This window comes from Bufo bufo, chromosome 2, assembly GCF_905171765.1.
Source record: "Bufo bufo chromosome 2, aBufBuf1.1, whole genome shotgun sequence".
Lineage (NCBI taxonomy): Eukaryota > Metazoa > Chordata > Amphibia > Anura > Bufonidae > Bufo > Bufo bufo.
This window is the reverse complement of record NC_053390.1, coordinates 792,222,396-792,239,317: the sequence shown is the minus strand read 5'-3', so window position 1 is coordinate 792,239,317 and position 16,922 is coordinate 792,222,396. Positions and strand designations below refer to the sequence as shown.

Genomic DNA, 16,922 nt, shown 5'->3' with positions numbered 1-16,922 from the left:
CCAGGAATTGGACCGCAGCAGACAAAATTGCCCAAGCTGTTCCTTCAAAGTGAAGGGAAAAAGTTTAGATAAAACTTGCAGTTATGCCCAAGGCGTAATATTCTGTGCCAGGCGAGAAAGTAGGTGAAAAGTAACTCACCCCTGTGAGTTCACGTTGGTCGCCTTAAAGAGCCCCCCCGTCATCTACAGGTGGTGCCTCATATGTCTGTAGATGCTATGACTATACATCTATACAGGGGCAAGAGGGTGTTTGTAGAATAAGCCCCTTTATGAGGAATATGCTGTGTGTAAGCAAAGGATTCGTCTCACGAAAAATATTCTAAATTTTTCAAACCAATCCATGGATCTGAATACTTTTATAATTGCATGTAATTAAAAATTTTGTATAGCCATCGAGTTATTCACTGAAATCTATGTGTATAGCGCCACCTGCTGTTTGCCCTTTTTCTTAATTCTCTGTCCTGCTCACTGAGGTTGACATACATCATGCTCAGTTCCATCCTTCAACTGCCACCAGCTGCAGCAGAAAGGACAAGCCCCCTGAAAAAGTGCCAGCTAGGAGCTGAAGTAGATTTCAGCTACAATTTATACCTGGCATAAATCATAGTAAATTCAGTACCCTCAGCCCCTGCCCCTTTTCACATCACTTTTTTAAAGAGACCAGAAGCTCAAAAAGTTGCAAATTATGCCGCAAATGTGTTGCGTGCCATAATCTGACCAATTTTCGCCACTAATTTAGCATACAAAGAGTGAAATCTTCTCAATGGTGCAGTCATAGTAAATCTAGGCTACTAAGGTTACAAAAAAGCCAAAAAAGAAAAAAAATATCATTTTTTTTCAGGCTGGAAAACCCCTTTAATTTGGAAGGATATTAGTATTCATCCAATTTAAAAGATCAAATTAACAAGAGTCCTCATCTACTAACCATTACAATAAAAAATAACCACGCTTTACACCACAAAATCTTGACTTTAACATTTTTATTATAGTCCACAACAGATCCACGATAACAAGAACTACTGGAATGCCTGGTCTATATCTCATCCACTACCTCATCGCTAACTCTCTCCTCAACCCCTTACAATCTGGTCTCCAAACTCTATATTCTACAGAATATGCCACCAAAGTGACAAATGACCTTCTGACAGCTAAATGCAACAGTGACTACTCTCTACTCATTCTTCTGGATCTCTCTGCCGCATTTCATACATGGTCCAATCTACTGGCCTAAAGGACACCACTCTCTCCTGGTTCTCTTCTCTCTTTGACCCCTCCTTCAGGGCGTAATTTGCTGGCTCTACCTCCCCTCTCCCTCTTGCTGTTGAAGTTCCTCAGGGTTCAGTCCTAGGTCTTATCCTCTTTTCTCTCTATACAGCCCCTACTGGACAGACTACCAGTAGATTTGGTTTTCAGTACCATCTCTAGGCTGATGACACCCAACTATACACTTCATCCCCTGACATCACCCTGGCTGTATTACAGAACATCCATGACTGTCTGTCCGCTGTCTCTAACATCATGACCACACTCTATCTGAAAATGAACCTCTCAAAAATTTTACTTCTCGTCTTTCCCCGTCTACTAACCCACCTATACCGGATCTCTCCCTCAGAGTGTGTGGCACTACCATGACGCCTAGGCAGCACGCCCGGTGTTATGTTTGACACTGATCTCTCCTTCACCCCTATATTCAATCACTCGCCTGCTCATGCTGCCTACGCCAAACATCTCTATAATCCGCCCTTTTCTTACTTTGGAAAAAACTGAAATGCGACTTGATTAGGGCTCGTGCACAAGACCATAGCCTGATTTGTAGTCCGCAAATTGCAGATCCGCAAAACACGGATACCAGCCATGTACGTTCTGAATTTTGAGGAATGGAACGTCCGGCCCATAACAGAACAGTCCTATCCTTGTCCGTAATGCGGACAAGATTAGGACATGTTCTATATTTTTGCGGATGTCATGGAACGGACATACAGATGCGGACATTGGATTGAATGGGTCCACATGCGAGCCGCAAAAAATGAGGATTTAATGTGGACCAAAAATACGTTTGCGTGCATGAGCCCTTACTTTAAACTCATTACTAACTGGTCTCCCCCTCACCAGACTCTCTCCTCTATCCTAAACGCAACTACCAGGCTCAACTATCTGTCTAACCGCTACTCCGATGCCTCCCCTCTGTGCCAGTCACTGCACTGGTTCCCATACAGTAAGGGCTGCACGATATGGGAATTTTGTGCGATTGCGATTAGGGCCCTAAAAATTGCGATAACGATGTGCGATGCGATATTTTAAGGGAATTGTGCTAGAGGTCTATTTGCTTGGATTTTCCCATATGAGCCGCTGACGCGGCTGGGTATGACATAGTTATGTGGGGGATCTGTGGAGGACGATGTTATGTGGGGGATCTGTGGATGACGCTGTTATGTGGGGGATCTGTGGATGGCGCTGTTATGTGGGGGATCTGCGGATGGCGCTGTTATGTGGGGGATCTGTGGAGGACGCTGTTATGTGGGGGATCTGTGGAGGACGCTGTTATGTGGGGGATCTGTGGATGACGCTGTGTTGTGGGGGATCTGTGGAGGACGCTGTTATGTGGGGGATCTGTGGAGGACGCTGTTATGTGGGGGATCTGTGGAGGACGCTGTTATGTGGGGGATCTGTGGAGGACGCTGTTATGTGGGGGATCTGTGGAGGACGCTGTTATGTGGGGGATCTGGGGAGGACGATGTTATGTGGGAGATCTGGGGAGGACGCTGTTATGTGGGGGATCTGTGGAGGACACTTATGGGGGATCTGTGGAGGACGCTGTTATGTGGGGGATCTGTGGATGACGCTGTTATGTGGGGGATCTGTGGAGGACGCTGTTATGTGGGGGATCTGTGGAGGACACTTATGGGGGATCTGTGGAGGACGCTGTTATGTGGGGGATCTGTGGAGGACGCTGTTATGTGGGGGATCTGTGGAGGACACTTATGGGGGGGATCTGTGGAGGACGCTGTTATGTGGGGGATCTGTGGAGGACACTTATGGGGGATCTGTGGAGGACGCTGTTATGTGGGGGATCTGTGGATGACGCTGTTATGTGGGGGATCTGTGGAGGACACTTATGGGGGATCTGTGGAGGACGCTGTTATGGGGGATCTGTGGAGGACGCTGTTATGTGGGGGATCTGTGGAGGACACTTATGTGGGGGATCTGTGGAGGACGCTGTTATGGGGGATCTGTGGATGATGCTGTTATGTGGGGGATCTGTGGAGGGCACTTATGGGGGACCTGTGGAGGACACTGTTATGTGGGGGAATCTGTGGAGGACGCTGTTATGTGGGGGATCTGTGGAGGACGCTGTTATGTGGGGGATCTGTGGAGGACGCGGTTATGTGGGGGATCTGTGGAGGACACTGTTATGGGGGATCTGCGGAGAACACTTATGGGGGACCTGTGGATGGCACTGTTATAGGGGATGTGTGCTATGACACATGGGGCCATGAGGGGGGCCAGCATAAGACACACATATAGCATCTTATGCTGGTCCCCCTCATGGCCCTATGTGTCCCCTCATGTGTCCTAAACTGCGCACATAACTCTCCTATTCATAGAATGGCCAGCCTCTGTACTTTCACTATGAATGCACTCACACAGCAGAGAGCGGCAGCGAGCGAGCCGGCCGGCGCGTGACTGACGTCACTGTTACGCTCCTCCCACTTAGTCACGCTCCTGCTTCCTGAATTAAGTGACGTCAGTCACGCGCCGGCCGGCTGGCCGCCTCGCTCGCTCCCGCTCTCTGCAGTGCATTCATCGTGAAAGTGAGTACAGAGGCTGGACCTGTTATCAATAGGACAGAGGACATTTTATCAATAGGGGCCCCTTCATATATAATCGCGGCATTTTCTGGTCGGCCGAATCGCCATATCGCATTTGCCGATTATCGCGATTCGATTATTTTTGCGATATATCGTGCAGCCCTACCATACAGTATAGGATTGAACTGCTTGTTCTCACCCACAAAACTCTCCACAGTGTGGCACCCCTCTACATCTCGTCCCTCATCTCGGTCTACCACCCTACCCATGCTCTAAACTCTGCAAATTTCTTACAAATGACTTCCACAATAATTCGAACCTCTCACTCCTGTCTCCAAGACTTCTCCTGAGCTGCACCAGTTTTCTGGAATGCCCTACCCTAAGAAATTAGGTTAGTTCCCAACTCCTACAGTTTTAGGCGCTCCCTAAAACCACATCTTGTTAGAGTGGCCCATCACATCCCCGACAAAAAAAAAAAACTCTTCTCCTTTCACCCCATCCTGCTCCATCATCCATCAGTATCCACCACACTCCATGCACTCAGGAGTAGAGATGAGCGAACTTCTGTTTTAAGTTCGGCGTCTAAAGTTCGGCTTCCGGTTAGCGGAGGATCCCGATATGGATTCCGAATTCCGTTGTGGTCCGTGGTAGCGGAATCAATAATGGCCATTATTGATTCCGCTACCACGGACCACAACGGAATTCGGAATCCATATCGGGATCCTCCGCCAACCGGAAGCCGAACTTTAGACGCCGAACTTAAAACAGAAGTTCGCTCATCTCTACTCAGAAGCTCTGCAGATATCGGCTAGTGACGGCTCATGCAGCTTTATATCTACTGCCCCATTGTGTTAAGATGGCCGGACCACTGTCCAAAACTAGCACTTTTTATCTCATAGATTGTAAGGTCCCGTTCACATCTGTGTTGTAAACTCAGTCAGAGGCACATACTGCTTGAGTCCACTGTATTCGGCATAGCCGGATACCACCGTGCACCGCCGATTTCCCATTCACTATAATGGGATCCGGCTGTTTTACGGCACATATGCCGGCTTTTGGTCAGGTGAAAAAAAGTGTGTATTATTTTTGTCTGGCCAAAATCCGGCATATGTGTCGGATACGCTGAGTGGAACAGAGTGGCGGAATTCACAACACAGAGGTGAACCTGGCCATGTATGGGTAATTTAGGCAGATGTAAACGGGCTTACCTAATATGTATGACTGTCCCTAGACTTTAAAGAGAGATCGGGGATGTCGGATTTCAACATGTCTGACCCTTTGTTCTAGTGGGTGATAAGCCTCTGACGGAGGGCCCTCCCTCCACTAAAATAACCACGTGAAAAAATGCATGAAATAAAACGCAATTCACAAATGTGTGAAGATAAAAAAGAAATAAAAAAATACAAAAAAGGTCAAAAAACACACATTCAGTATTCACAAGTATTACTCATTCATTTGAAAACATGATAATATGCACATTTTAATTGTGGTCACACAGCTAGAAAGCTTAAATTAGCCAAAAGATCATGAAGCTGGAGAGACGGGAATCAGTCATCTGCACGAAAACACATGACATGAATTAATGGCCGTTATATGGCAGAAATAGTCAAAATTAGTCGTTTTGGTTAATGTTCAACTTAAAGGGAGTGTCATATACTTTGTTTATCTGCTGAAATCACACTGTAGCTCGCATGCAGAGTTCACAAATGGTACCTTTTATTGCTTTGTCTGCTGCTCTGACTTTGAAACCATATGCAAATGAGCTTGTAAGTGCCCAGGGGCATTGTCTATTGCTGCAGATTCCCGGGCCCCCGGGCGACAGGAACATACTAGGCTGGCTTACAGCCAGACAGGTGAGGAGTTATCACAGAGTAATGCCTAGGGGCCCGGGCACTTGCAGCAATAGATAACACCCCTGGGCACATGCATATGGCTTCAAAGTTAATTTTTTGGACCATCAGAGCAGCAACGTACCATTTGTGAACTATGTGGGCGACCTGTGGTGTGATCTGAGCAGTTGAATAGATGGCAGACTCCCCATGTGCCACCTAAATGGGCAAACAATTACAAGTGGAAGAGCTGAAGGGCGCCCACTCTGCCACCACCTGGATGGTCAGCCGAAGATAAGAGAGGAATGAAGACAGCGAGAGATGTCATAAAACCCTGCTGAGATGATTCGAACAGGAACCATGTTCATATGGTCGTTATGAGTCCCAACAGAGTTGCATGTCCTAAAACAAGGGGTGTACGGCTGCAGTAAACAATTATTTTAGTAATCGAGTATTCTACCGATTATTTTTACAATTAATCGAGTACTCTAATAAGAAAAAATTAATCAATAGACTGTTTTTCTTTATAAAAACTCAGACCCCCGGCCATCCGTCCCTAACACCCTTCGTTCCCCCAAGTGCATCAGTTCTCCCCAGTGCCATCAGCTCCATTCCCCCAGTGCCTTCAGCTCCATTCCCCCAGTGCCTTCAGCTCCACTCCCCCAGTGCCTTCAGCTCTCCCCCACCCCAGTCCCATCAGCTCCACTCCCCCACCCCAGTGCCATCAGCTCTCCTCCACCCCAGTCTCACCAGCTCTCCTCCACCCCAGTCTCACCAGCTCTCCCACACCCCAGTGCCATCAGCTCCACTCCCCTACCCCAGGGCCATCAGCTCCACTCCCCCACCCCAGTGCCATCAGCTCCACTCCCCCACCCCAGTGCCTTCAGCTCTTCCCCACCCCCACCCCAGTGCCTTCAGCTCTCCCCCACCCCCACCCCAGTGCCTTCAGCTCTCCCCCACCCCCACCCCAGTGCCTTCAGCTCTCCCCCACCCAAGTGCCTTCAGCTCTCCCCCACCCCAGTGCCTTCAGCTCTCCCCCACCCCAGGGCCATCAGCTCCACTCCCCCACCCCAGTGCCATCAGCTCCACTCCCCCAGTGCCTTCAGCTCTCCCCCACCCCAGTGCCTTCAGCTCTCCCCCACCCCAGTGCCATTAGCTCTCACCCACCCCAGTGCCTTCAGCTCTCCCCCACCCCAGTGCCTTCAGCTCTCCCCCACCCCAGTGACTTCAGCTCTCCCCCACCCTAGTGCCTTCAGCTCTCCCCCACCCCAGTGCCTTCAGCTCTCCCCCACCCCAGTGCCATTAGCTCTCCCCCACCCCAGTGCCTTCAGCTCTCCCCCACCCCAGTGCCTTCAGCTCTCCCCCACCCCAGTGCCTTCAGCTCTCCCTCACCCCAGTGCCTTCAGCTCTCCCCCACCCCAGTGCCTTCAGCTCTCCCCCACCCCAGTGCCATTAGCTCTCCCCCACCCCAGTGCCTTCAGCTCTCCCCCACCCCAGTGCCTTCAGCTCTCCCCCACCCCAGTGCCTTCAGCTCTCCCTCACCCCAGTGCCTTCAGCTCTCCCCCACCCCAGTGCCTTCAGCTCTCCCCCACCCCAGTGCCATCAGCTCCACTCCCCCAGTGCCTTCAGCTCTCCTCCACCCAGTGCCATCAGCTCCCCCTCCAATGCCACCAGCTCCCCCAAGTCATCAGTTGCTCCCCCTCCCACAGCCATCAGCTCCCCCTCCAATGCCACCAGCTCCCTTATGTCATCAGTTGCTCCCCCAATGCCACCCGCTCCCCCCACTGCCATCAGCTCCCCCACTCCCCCTCCTAGCCATCAGTGCCCAGCTGCAGCGCCAGTGAACTAAAATGTCCTGACGATGTGTGTACGTCAGGATCCAAAGCAGCGTTGTGCGAGCAGGCGGGTGACCACGGAGCGTGAGTAATAGCAAGCTCTTCACTCACACTCTGTGGTCACATGGCACAAACGAATCATCGATTCTATTCGATTGATTAGAGGATTTTTTTGTGTCAAGTTAATTGATTAATTTGAGTAATTGTTTCAGCCCTACAGGGGTGTTAAACTCATTCTCACTGAGGGCCTCATCAGCATTATGGTTGCCTTCAAGGGGGCGTGTAGCGTTGGAGCTCAGAACTCAAGATGGTTCTGCTCCCTCTGCCAAGTACTGGCTGATTTCCAGTTTACGCTGCAACTCTCATGGGTCATAGAGAATGACGCGGTGAGCCACATTCTGCCCGCGGGCCTTGAGCTCGACATGTGTCCTAACTGATCATGGGTCAATTTTTCTGCTGGCTGGTATGTAGCAACTCAACTTTTTAAAAATATTTGGGTAGAAAGTCTTTAATATCCAAGTCAAAATTTTGGCAAAACTAATTTTTATACTCCTGATCCCATGCATGACGTTCAATGTAAAAGAGGAACTTACCCAGCCCTATAATGCCTAAGGTCTCCCCCCGAATTCGAGCAGCACCGGATGCAACTTCTCTTATCTGCTCCACGCTCTGGACTCTTGTGCCTTCTCGTAAAGCTTGGTGCAGCCACGTTGTTCTCCTGTACAAGTTCAGAATGTGGCACATTGTAGAATCCGCCGTCTCTTCTACGGACGCTGCTGGCACGTTGCACACTGCTATACCTGGATGAATTGTCAAGTAATAACAAGACTGACTGTTAGTGTTTTGTACTTAATACACACCACAATAATATTTTTGGATGAGTCGCAACCCCAGTAAAGTCACTGCGACCTTCAACTACCAGAGATTTATGCCTAAGATTGGAATAATCATTTACCGTATTTTCTGCTCCATAAGACGCAAAAGCTTGAGGAAAACAGCAGTGCGTCTTATAGAGTGAATACTAATGAGCGATTCTATTAAGGGGTCATCAGTATGCACAGAGAGCAGTGAGGGTACAGCTATACTACCCACTCTCTCGTCTTCTTCCGGGAGCTAAATTGTACCTGTCCTGACTATGTACAGCATCAGAATGCAGTGCACTATGACGTGATGCTGTGTGATGGCAAGTCACAGTGCAGCTCTTGCCTGCAGAAGATTAGCGAGTGGTGAGTGTCAATGCGATCCAGAGAGGGAGAGGTAAGTTTTTTTAGTTTTTTTTGTCTGATGGAGTTTGGGGGTCTAATCTAAGGTCTGAGGAGGAATAGAATGGAGAGTGATCTGAGGTCTGATGGAGCTTGGGGGTCTCGTCTGAGGAGGAATGGGGGGGTCTGACCTGGGGAGGAATGGGAGTCTGATGAAAAATATTTTTTTCTCATTTTCCTCCTCTATATTCTAGGTTTGTCTTATGATCCAGTGTGTCTTATAGAGTGAAAAATGTGGTAGGTTAAAAAAAAAAATAGATGGAAAGTTGGCCGTGTAGAAAATGGTCATTAGCTTTGGTCCCCCATCAGGTAAACCTTTTACAAAATTGTGTTAAATTCATGACGAAAAAGAAAAACCCAGGACTTTTTAAGCCATTTATTACTCAGCACTGGCTGTTTCTGGACTTACCGGTCCCTGAAGAACCACTATTTTTAAAGGGGTTTGCACACTTTTTCGATGGTAGGAGAATGTCAGTACTGGCCTGAGGCACTGTATCGTTATGGAAGGTTCAAATAACAACGGGTATCCATGAAATCCCATCTGTAGGGGTACGGAAGCTGGGATCTCCTAGTTGAGGTCATTAAAGCCTAGGGTGACAAAACTCTACTGCTGGCTACACGCTTCAGATAGCTGTCAGCCAAGCACACTCTTTCAGTCGACGTCGTGGATTTTTTAAAATTAAATTTAACTTCCAAATAATGGCCCTTTTTTTTGTTTTTGCCTGGCTGAAGACTCCCATCTGTGACACCCATAGAAGTCTTCACTTAGAGGTTTTGTCGGTCTCCTAACTTAACAAGTCTTCTTTTTTATTAAAAATGCATGTCTGGTAATTCCCCACATGGCTTCCAGAACTGCAATTCATGAAAGTAAAGGACCAAATGATACCTAGATCTCCGGCTGACTTGATGTCAATGTTGTCAAACCCACTCCCAATTCGGACAATTATTCGAAGAGCCTTGAACTTCTCCAAGTCTTCTCGCGTTAAAGTGATCGTGTGATACATCAAGGCGCCCACTGCCTCGTTAAGTACCTGAAAATAAACACAGGGACCTCGTTACACTGACTGCTCCTCATAACAGTGCGGCCGGGGGTCAGTCTAAGGATTGTGGAGGACCCGGGGCAAAGCACTGCGTGAGGTCCCCCCTTATTACAATACAAGTACAAAAATATAACAGTGCCATTCAATGCCTGCCCACATAATTCTACCATGTAGGACCCAAATAATGGTGCAAACAATGCTGTACAGGGCACAAAAAATCCCGATCTGTTAGATCTCCATTCCTCCATGGCTCCGGGGCCTCAGAAAAGGAGATTCCTAGTTTGTTTGCTCCTCATAGTAGAGAAAGGGAGGTAGAAGTCCTGGGATTATTGTCCCACTTGCCCCCCTCATAGTTTGGGTCGCCCTGGTTCAGCTCATGTACAAGTGGTCTTGTCAATTATACCAGTGCCTAAAATTTCAAGTTAAACGTCATTTACACAAGTGTATTTATTGAACAGATATGGAAGGTCCTAAAGGAGTCAATGGTGGGCGCCGCGCAGTCATGACAACATGTGGAAGCTCTAAAACAGCGCTGTACAGAAACACAATGAGTGGGATCTATGCGACATCCCAAATGACCACATTTTTTACACCAGGTACCCATTCTCCTTGAGGAGATGCATCTGGTATTAAGTCTCTAAGGCAATGCTTCTTGGGAAAAATAAATGCAAATTAGCTCTCCTCTAGAAGAAAGAAAAACGTCTCTACAGTGCCACCTACAGGTGACTATCCTGTAAGGCAACAGCACCCAAACCTGACCAGTCTAGGGTTAAGTGCACCTTCTTATAAACCAGAAGAGCTTGAAGTCTTCAAACGATGCACCCCTCACACCCGCAACCCTACAGCTATGCAAATACACAAGCCTAGGCTTAACGCAAAGGCCTCCGACACAGGCTTTTACTATAATGTCATGTTCCGCTAGGCTTGCATAGAAATTCTAGGCAGTCTGCCTCACGTCCTCTATAATCACTGCTGGAAGGATTGCTGAAGCAGGAGGATTTTCTTATCACCAGCGCAGCAATGACAGCTCAACCGGCTCAAAAGCAAAAAAATGGTGACAGACCGGAGGGGCACTTCAATTTGGGTTTCTATCCCCCTTCCCCGAGCAGGGTGGGATTATAGGTCTCGGTGGATATACATTAATTGAAAGGGGAGGAGAAGGAGAAAGCAGGAAGGGGAAGAGTGGACACCTGAGCCCCCAAGACAAGAGAGAATACCAGCCGCACCTGCACCCAGGTCCCTTAGGGGAGCAGTAAGCTTGACAAGTGTAAAAACACAAAAAAATACATCATTTTACATTAGGAAAACATTAGAAAAAAAAATCACTATGGTCTATAACCTCAGGGCATGATGGGTGTAGTAGTTTTCTAGCAGCTGGAGAGTCGCAGATTGGTGTACATTCATTCAGCACTGACTGGCCACTGGAGAATAGTAAGACTTGCTGCTAGAAGACACCTTACGAGTTCCTCACAGCAGAGAAGGAACAGCATTCATGCTGCGTCTATCCTGTAACAAAATCAATGGGTTTCCCCAGCCTAGCTGAGCAAATCATACCGTCACGTAACAGGGAACCGCCATATACTGTATGAAGTGCCTGAGGACCATCAGTCTTATTTCTCATTGTCATCATTGCAATTCAGCAGCCAAAATAGCAGCGTCCTGCCCCAGCCCTGGGACCAGACACCATCTACATGGAGGTTGTAGGCTCTCAATGTGTTCATGAGCACACTCTAGTCAACATTATAACCATTCAACTCTGAGTTACATCCTGTATTATACTCCAGAGCTGCACTCACTATTCTGCTGGTGCAGTCACTGTGTACATACATTACATTACTTATGCTGTACTGATCCTAAGTTACATCCTGTATTATACTCCAGAGCTGCACTCACTATTCTGCTGGTGGAGTCACTGTGTACATACATTACTTATCCTGTACTGATCCTCAGTTACATCCTGCATTATACTCCAGAGCTGCACTCACTATTCTGCTGGTGGAGTCACTGTGTATATACATTACTTATCCTGTACTGATCCTGAGTTACATCCTGTATTATACTCCAGAGCTGCACTCACTATTCTGCTGGTGCAGTCACTGTGTACATACATTACATTACTTATCCTGTACTGATCCTGAGTTACATCCTGTATTATACTCCAGAGCTGTACTCACTATTCTGCTGGTGCAGTCAGTGTGTACATACATTACATTACTTATCCTGTACTGATCCTGAGTTACATCCTGTATTATACTCCAGAGCTGTACTCACTATTCTGCTGGTGCAGTCACTGTGTACATACATTACATTACTTATGCTGTACTGATCCTGAGTTACATCCTGTATTATACTCCAGAGCTGCACTCACTATTCTGCTGGTGCAGTCACTGTGGACATACATTACTTAGGCTACTTTCACACTGCCGTTTGGTGCGGATCCGTCATGGATCTGCACAAACGCATCCGTTCAGATAATACAACCGCATGCATCCGTTCAGAACGGATCGGTTTTCTATTGTGCCAGATTGTGTCATAGAAAACGGATCCGTCCCCATCGACTTATTTTGTGTCTCAGGATGGATCCGTTTGGCTGCAAGCAGCGTTTTGGTGTCCGCCTCCAAAGCTGAATGGAGACGGAACTGATACATTCTGAGCGGATCCTTTTCCATTCAGAATGCATTAGGGGGAAAACTGATCCGTTTTGGACCGCCGAGCCCTGAACGGATCTCACAAGAGGAAAGCCAAAACGCTAGTGTGAAAGTAGCCTTAGGCTGAGTTCACACGGGTGTTGCGGGAAAATGTGCGGGTGCGTTGCAGGAACATACACGATTTTTCCGCATGAGTGCAAAACATTGTAATGCGTTTTGCACTCGTGTGAGAGAAATCGGCATGTTTGGTACCCAAACCTAAACTTCTTCCCAGAAGTTCGGGCTTGGGATCGGTGTTCTGTAGATTGTATTATTTTCCCTTATAACATGGCTATAAGGGAAAATAATAGCATTCTGAATACAGAATGCATAGTACAATAGGGCTGGAGGGGTTAAAAAATAAAATAATTAAACTTGCCTTAATCCACTTGATCGCGCAGCCCGGCTTCTCTTCTGTCTTCATCTGTGCTGATTGCAGGAAAAGGACCTGTGGTGACATCACTCCAGTCATCACATGGTCTGTCACCTGATCTTTTACCATGGTGATGGATCATGTGATGACCGGAGTGACGTCACCACAGGTCCTTTTCCTGCACACAGCAAAAATGAAGACAGAAGAGATGCCGGCTGCGCGATCAAGTGGATTAAGGCGAGTTAAATTATTTATTTATTTTAACCCCTCCGGGCGCTATTCTGTATTCAGAATGCTATTATTTTCCCTTATAACCAGGTTATAAGGGGAAATAATAATGATCGGGTCTCCATCCCGATGGTCTCCTAGCAACCGTGCGTGAAAATCGCACCGCATCCGCACTTGCCTGCGGATGCTTGCGATTTTCACGCAGCCCCATTCACTTCTATGAGGCCTGCGTTGCGTGGAAAACGCACAATATAGAGCATGCTGCGATTTTCACGCAACGCACAAGTGATGCGTGAAAATCACCGCTCATGTGAACAGCCCCATAGAAATGAATGGGTCCTGATTCAGTGCGGGTGCAATGCGTTCACCTCCCGCATTGCACCCGCGCGGAAAACTCGCTCGTGTGAAAGAGGCCTTAGAGTCCATTCACACTTCCGTAACGTGTTTTGCGGATTCACGGATCCGCAAAACACGGACACGGCAATGTGTGTTCCGCATTTTGCGGACGGCACATCGCCGGCACTATTAGAATATGCCTATTCTTGTCTGCAATTGCGGACAAGAATAGGACATGTTCTACTTTTTTCGAGAACGGAAATGCAGACCCGGAAGTGCGGGTCCGCATTTCCGGAGCCGGGCAGCACAATGAATGGGTCCGCAATTCCGTTCTGCAAAATGCGGAACGAAATTGCGGACGTGTGAATGGACCCTTATCCTGTACTGATCCTGAGTTATATCCTGTATTATACCCTAGAGCTGTACTCACTATTCTGCTGGTGCAGTCACTGTGTACATACATTACATTACTTATCCTGTACTGATCTTGAGTTACATCCTGTAATAGTGACTCCACCAGCAGAATAGTGAGTGCAGCTCTGGGGTATAATACAGGATGTAACTAAGGATCAGTACAGGATAAGTAATGTATGTACACAGTGACTGCACCAGCAGAATAGGGAGTGCAGCTCTGGAGTATAATACATGATGTAACTGAGGATCAGTACAGGATCAGTAATGTACAGTGGGGGAAATAATTATTTGACCCCTCACTGATTTTGTAAGTTTGTCCAATGACAAAGAAATGAAAAGTCTCAGAACAGTATCATTTCAATGGTAGGTTTATTGTAACAGTGGCAGATAGCACATCAAAAGGAAAATCGAAAAAATAACTTTAAATAAAAGATAGCAACTGATTTGCATTTCATTGAGTGAAATAAGTATTTGAACCCTCTAACAAAAAAAGACTTAATACTTGGTGGAAAAACCCTTGTTTGCAAGCACAGAGGTCAAACGTTTCTTGTAATTGATGACCAAGTTTGCGCACATTTTAGGAGGAATGTTGGTCCACTCCTCTTTGCAGATCATCTCTAAATCCCTAAGGTTTCGAGGCTGTCTCTGTGCAACTCTGAGCTTGAGCTCCCTCCATAGGTTTTCGATTGGATTAAGGTCCGGAGACTGACTAGGCCACTCCATGACCTTAATGTGCTTCTTCTTGAGCCACTCCTTTGTTGCCTTTGCTGTATGTTTTGGGTCATTGTCGTGCTGGAACACCCATCCACGACCCATTTTCAGTTTCCTGGCAGAGGGAAGGAGGTTGTCGCTCAGGATTTCACGATACATGGCTCCGTCCATTTTCCCGTTTATGCGAATAAGTTGTCCTGTGCCCTTAGCAGAAAAACACCCCCAAAGCAAAATGTTTCCACCCCCATGCTTGACGGTGGGGACGGTGTTTTGGGGGTCATAGGCAGCATTTTTCTTCCTCCAAACACAGCGAGTTGAGTTAATGCCAAAGAGCTCTATTTTGGTCTCATCAGACCACAGCACCTTCTCCCAGTCACTCTCTGAATCATTCAGGTGTTCATTGGCAAACTTCAGACGGGCCTGCACATGTGCCTTCCTGAGCAGGGGGACCTTGCGAGCCCTGCAGGATTTTAATCCATTGCGGTGTAATGTGTTTCCAATGGTTTTCTTGGTGACTGTGGTCCCTGCTAATTTGAGGTCATTAACTAACTCCTCCCGTGTAGTTCTAGGATGCTTTTTCACCTTTCTCAGAACCATTGACACCCCGCGAGGTGAGATCTTGCGTGGAGCCCCAGAGCGAGGTCGATTGATGGTCATTTTGTGCTCCTTCCATTTTCGAACAATCGCACCAACAGTTGTCACCTTCTCTCCCAGCTTCTTGCTAATGGTTTTGTAGCCCATTCCAGCCTTGTGCAGGTCTACAATTTTGTCTCTGACATCCTTGGACAGCTCTTTGGTCTTTCCCATGTTGGAGAGTTTGGAGTCTGCTTGATTGATTGATTCTGTGGACAGGTGTCTTTTATACAGGTGACTAGTTAAGACAGGTGTCCTTAATGAGGGTGACTAATTGAGTAGAAGTGTCTAACCACTCTGTGGGAGCCAGAACTCTTAATGGTTGGTAGGGGTTCAAATACTTATTTCACTCAATGAAATGCAAATCAGTTGCTATCTTTTATTTAAAGTTATTTTTTCGATTTTCCTTTTGATGTGCTATCTGCCACTGTTACAATAAACCTACCATTGAAATGATACTGTTCTGAGACTTTTCATTTCTTTGTCATTGGACAAACTTACAAAATCAGTGAGGGGTCAAATAATTATTTCCCCCACTGTATGTACACAGTGACTGCACCAGCAGAATAGTGAGTGCAGCTCTGGGGTATAATACAGGATGTAACTAAGGATCAGTACAGGATAAGTAATGTATGTACACAGTGACTGCACCAGCAGAATAGGGAGTGCAGCTCTGGAGTATAATACATGATGTAACTGAGGATCAGTACAGGATAAGTAATGTATGTACACAGTGACTCCACCAGCAGAATAGTAAATACAGCTCTGGAGTATAATACAGGATGTAACTCAGGATCAGTACAGGATAAGTAATGTATGTACACAGTGACTCCACCAGCAGAATAGTGAGTGCAGCTCTGGAGTATAATACAGGATGTAACTGAGGATCAGTACAGGATAAGTAATGTATGTACACAGTGACTGCACCAGCAGAATAGTGAGTGCAGCTCTGGAGTATAATACAGGATGTAACTCAGGATCAGTACAGGATAAGTAATGTATGTACACAGTGACTGCACCAGCAGAATAGTGAGTGCAGCTCTGGAGTATAAACACATGATGTAACTCAGGATCCATACATGGACAGCATATTTGCCACAAGCTCACATCCTACGCATTGAACTTCCTAATTTTATCAGACACCCTGGCCCTCAAGGCCAATAATGTTGGCGGACGGAGGGGGCCCGTGTTACGCAACCGAAGCATTTCACATAATAGAAGCCGATCAGGCGCAGTCATCATCTACGCGCTCTCCCTCCCGCTGAAGAGATTTCCAGCGCTGGCTGGGCCTAAATGGCTGCAACATGTTGCTGCGCTCTTATTTGCAAACAACGGTCAGACACAATCGGCTCTGCGAGCGTATTATTAGCAGCTCTGGGGTTTCCCATTATCCTCAAATGCTCTGTGATCTGTACTCAAAAGATGAAATCTGGTGGCAGCGTTAAATACTGGTGAGGCAGGGAGAAAATCCGAGTGGAGACACAAGCAGAGATGTAGCAGAGTTGGGTTTCTCATTCGGCACAGTGGATTACAAGGAGTTATCTGTGTTATGGCTACACGCAGTCTTCTAGTAAACCAATGTGCAGATAAGCCTTTTCAGCTCTGCTACATCTGTATTCTGCAAACTTCTAGTTACATTGAAGTAAACCAGGAAAACGCAGGCACAGGTCAGGTGAGATAGAATATGCTGCGGGCGATTTTGGGGAACTTTTAATAGAAGATTAGTCGTATTGAGTAAATCTGAGAACCATCATTTAGTAGCACT

General features: G+C 47.1%; 1 protein-coding gene across 7 annotated transcripts in view; it reads right to left on the bottom strand.

The window, feature by feature from the left end:
- The window catches only part of CTBP1 (C-terminal binding protein 1), a 291,189-nt gene that overhangs the window by 22,184 nt on the left and 252,083 nt on the right, over window positions 1-16,922 (bottom strand). For all 7 annotated transcript variants that reach the window (XM_040419242.1, XM_040419240.1, XM_040419245.1 and 4 more), the window contains 2 exons: window positions 9,622-9,766; window positions 8,067-8,273 (listed from right to left, as the gene is read on the bottom strand). In XM_040419242.1, coding sequence (XP_040275176.1) covers window positions 8,067-8,273; window positions 9,622-9,766 — 352 coding nt within the window. The remainder of the gene's footprint in view (window positions 1-8,066; window positions 8,274-9,621; window positions 9,767-16,922) is intronic.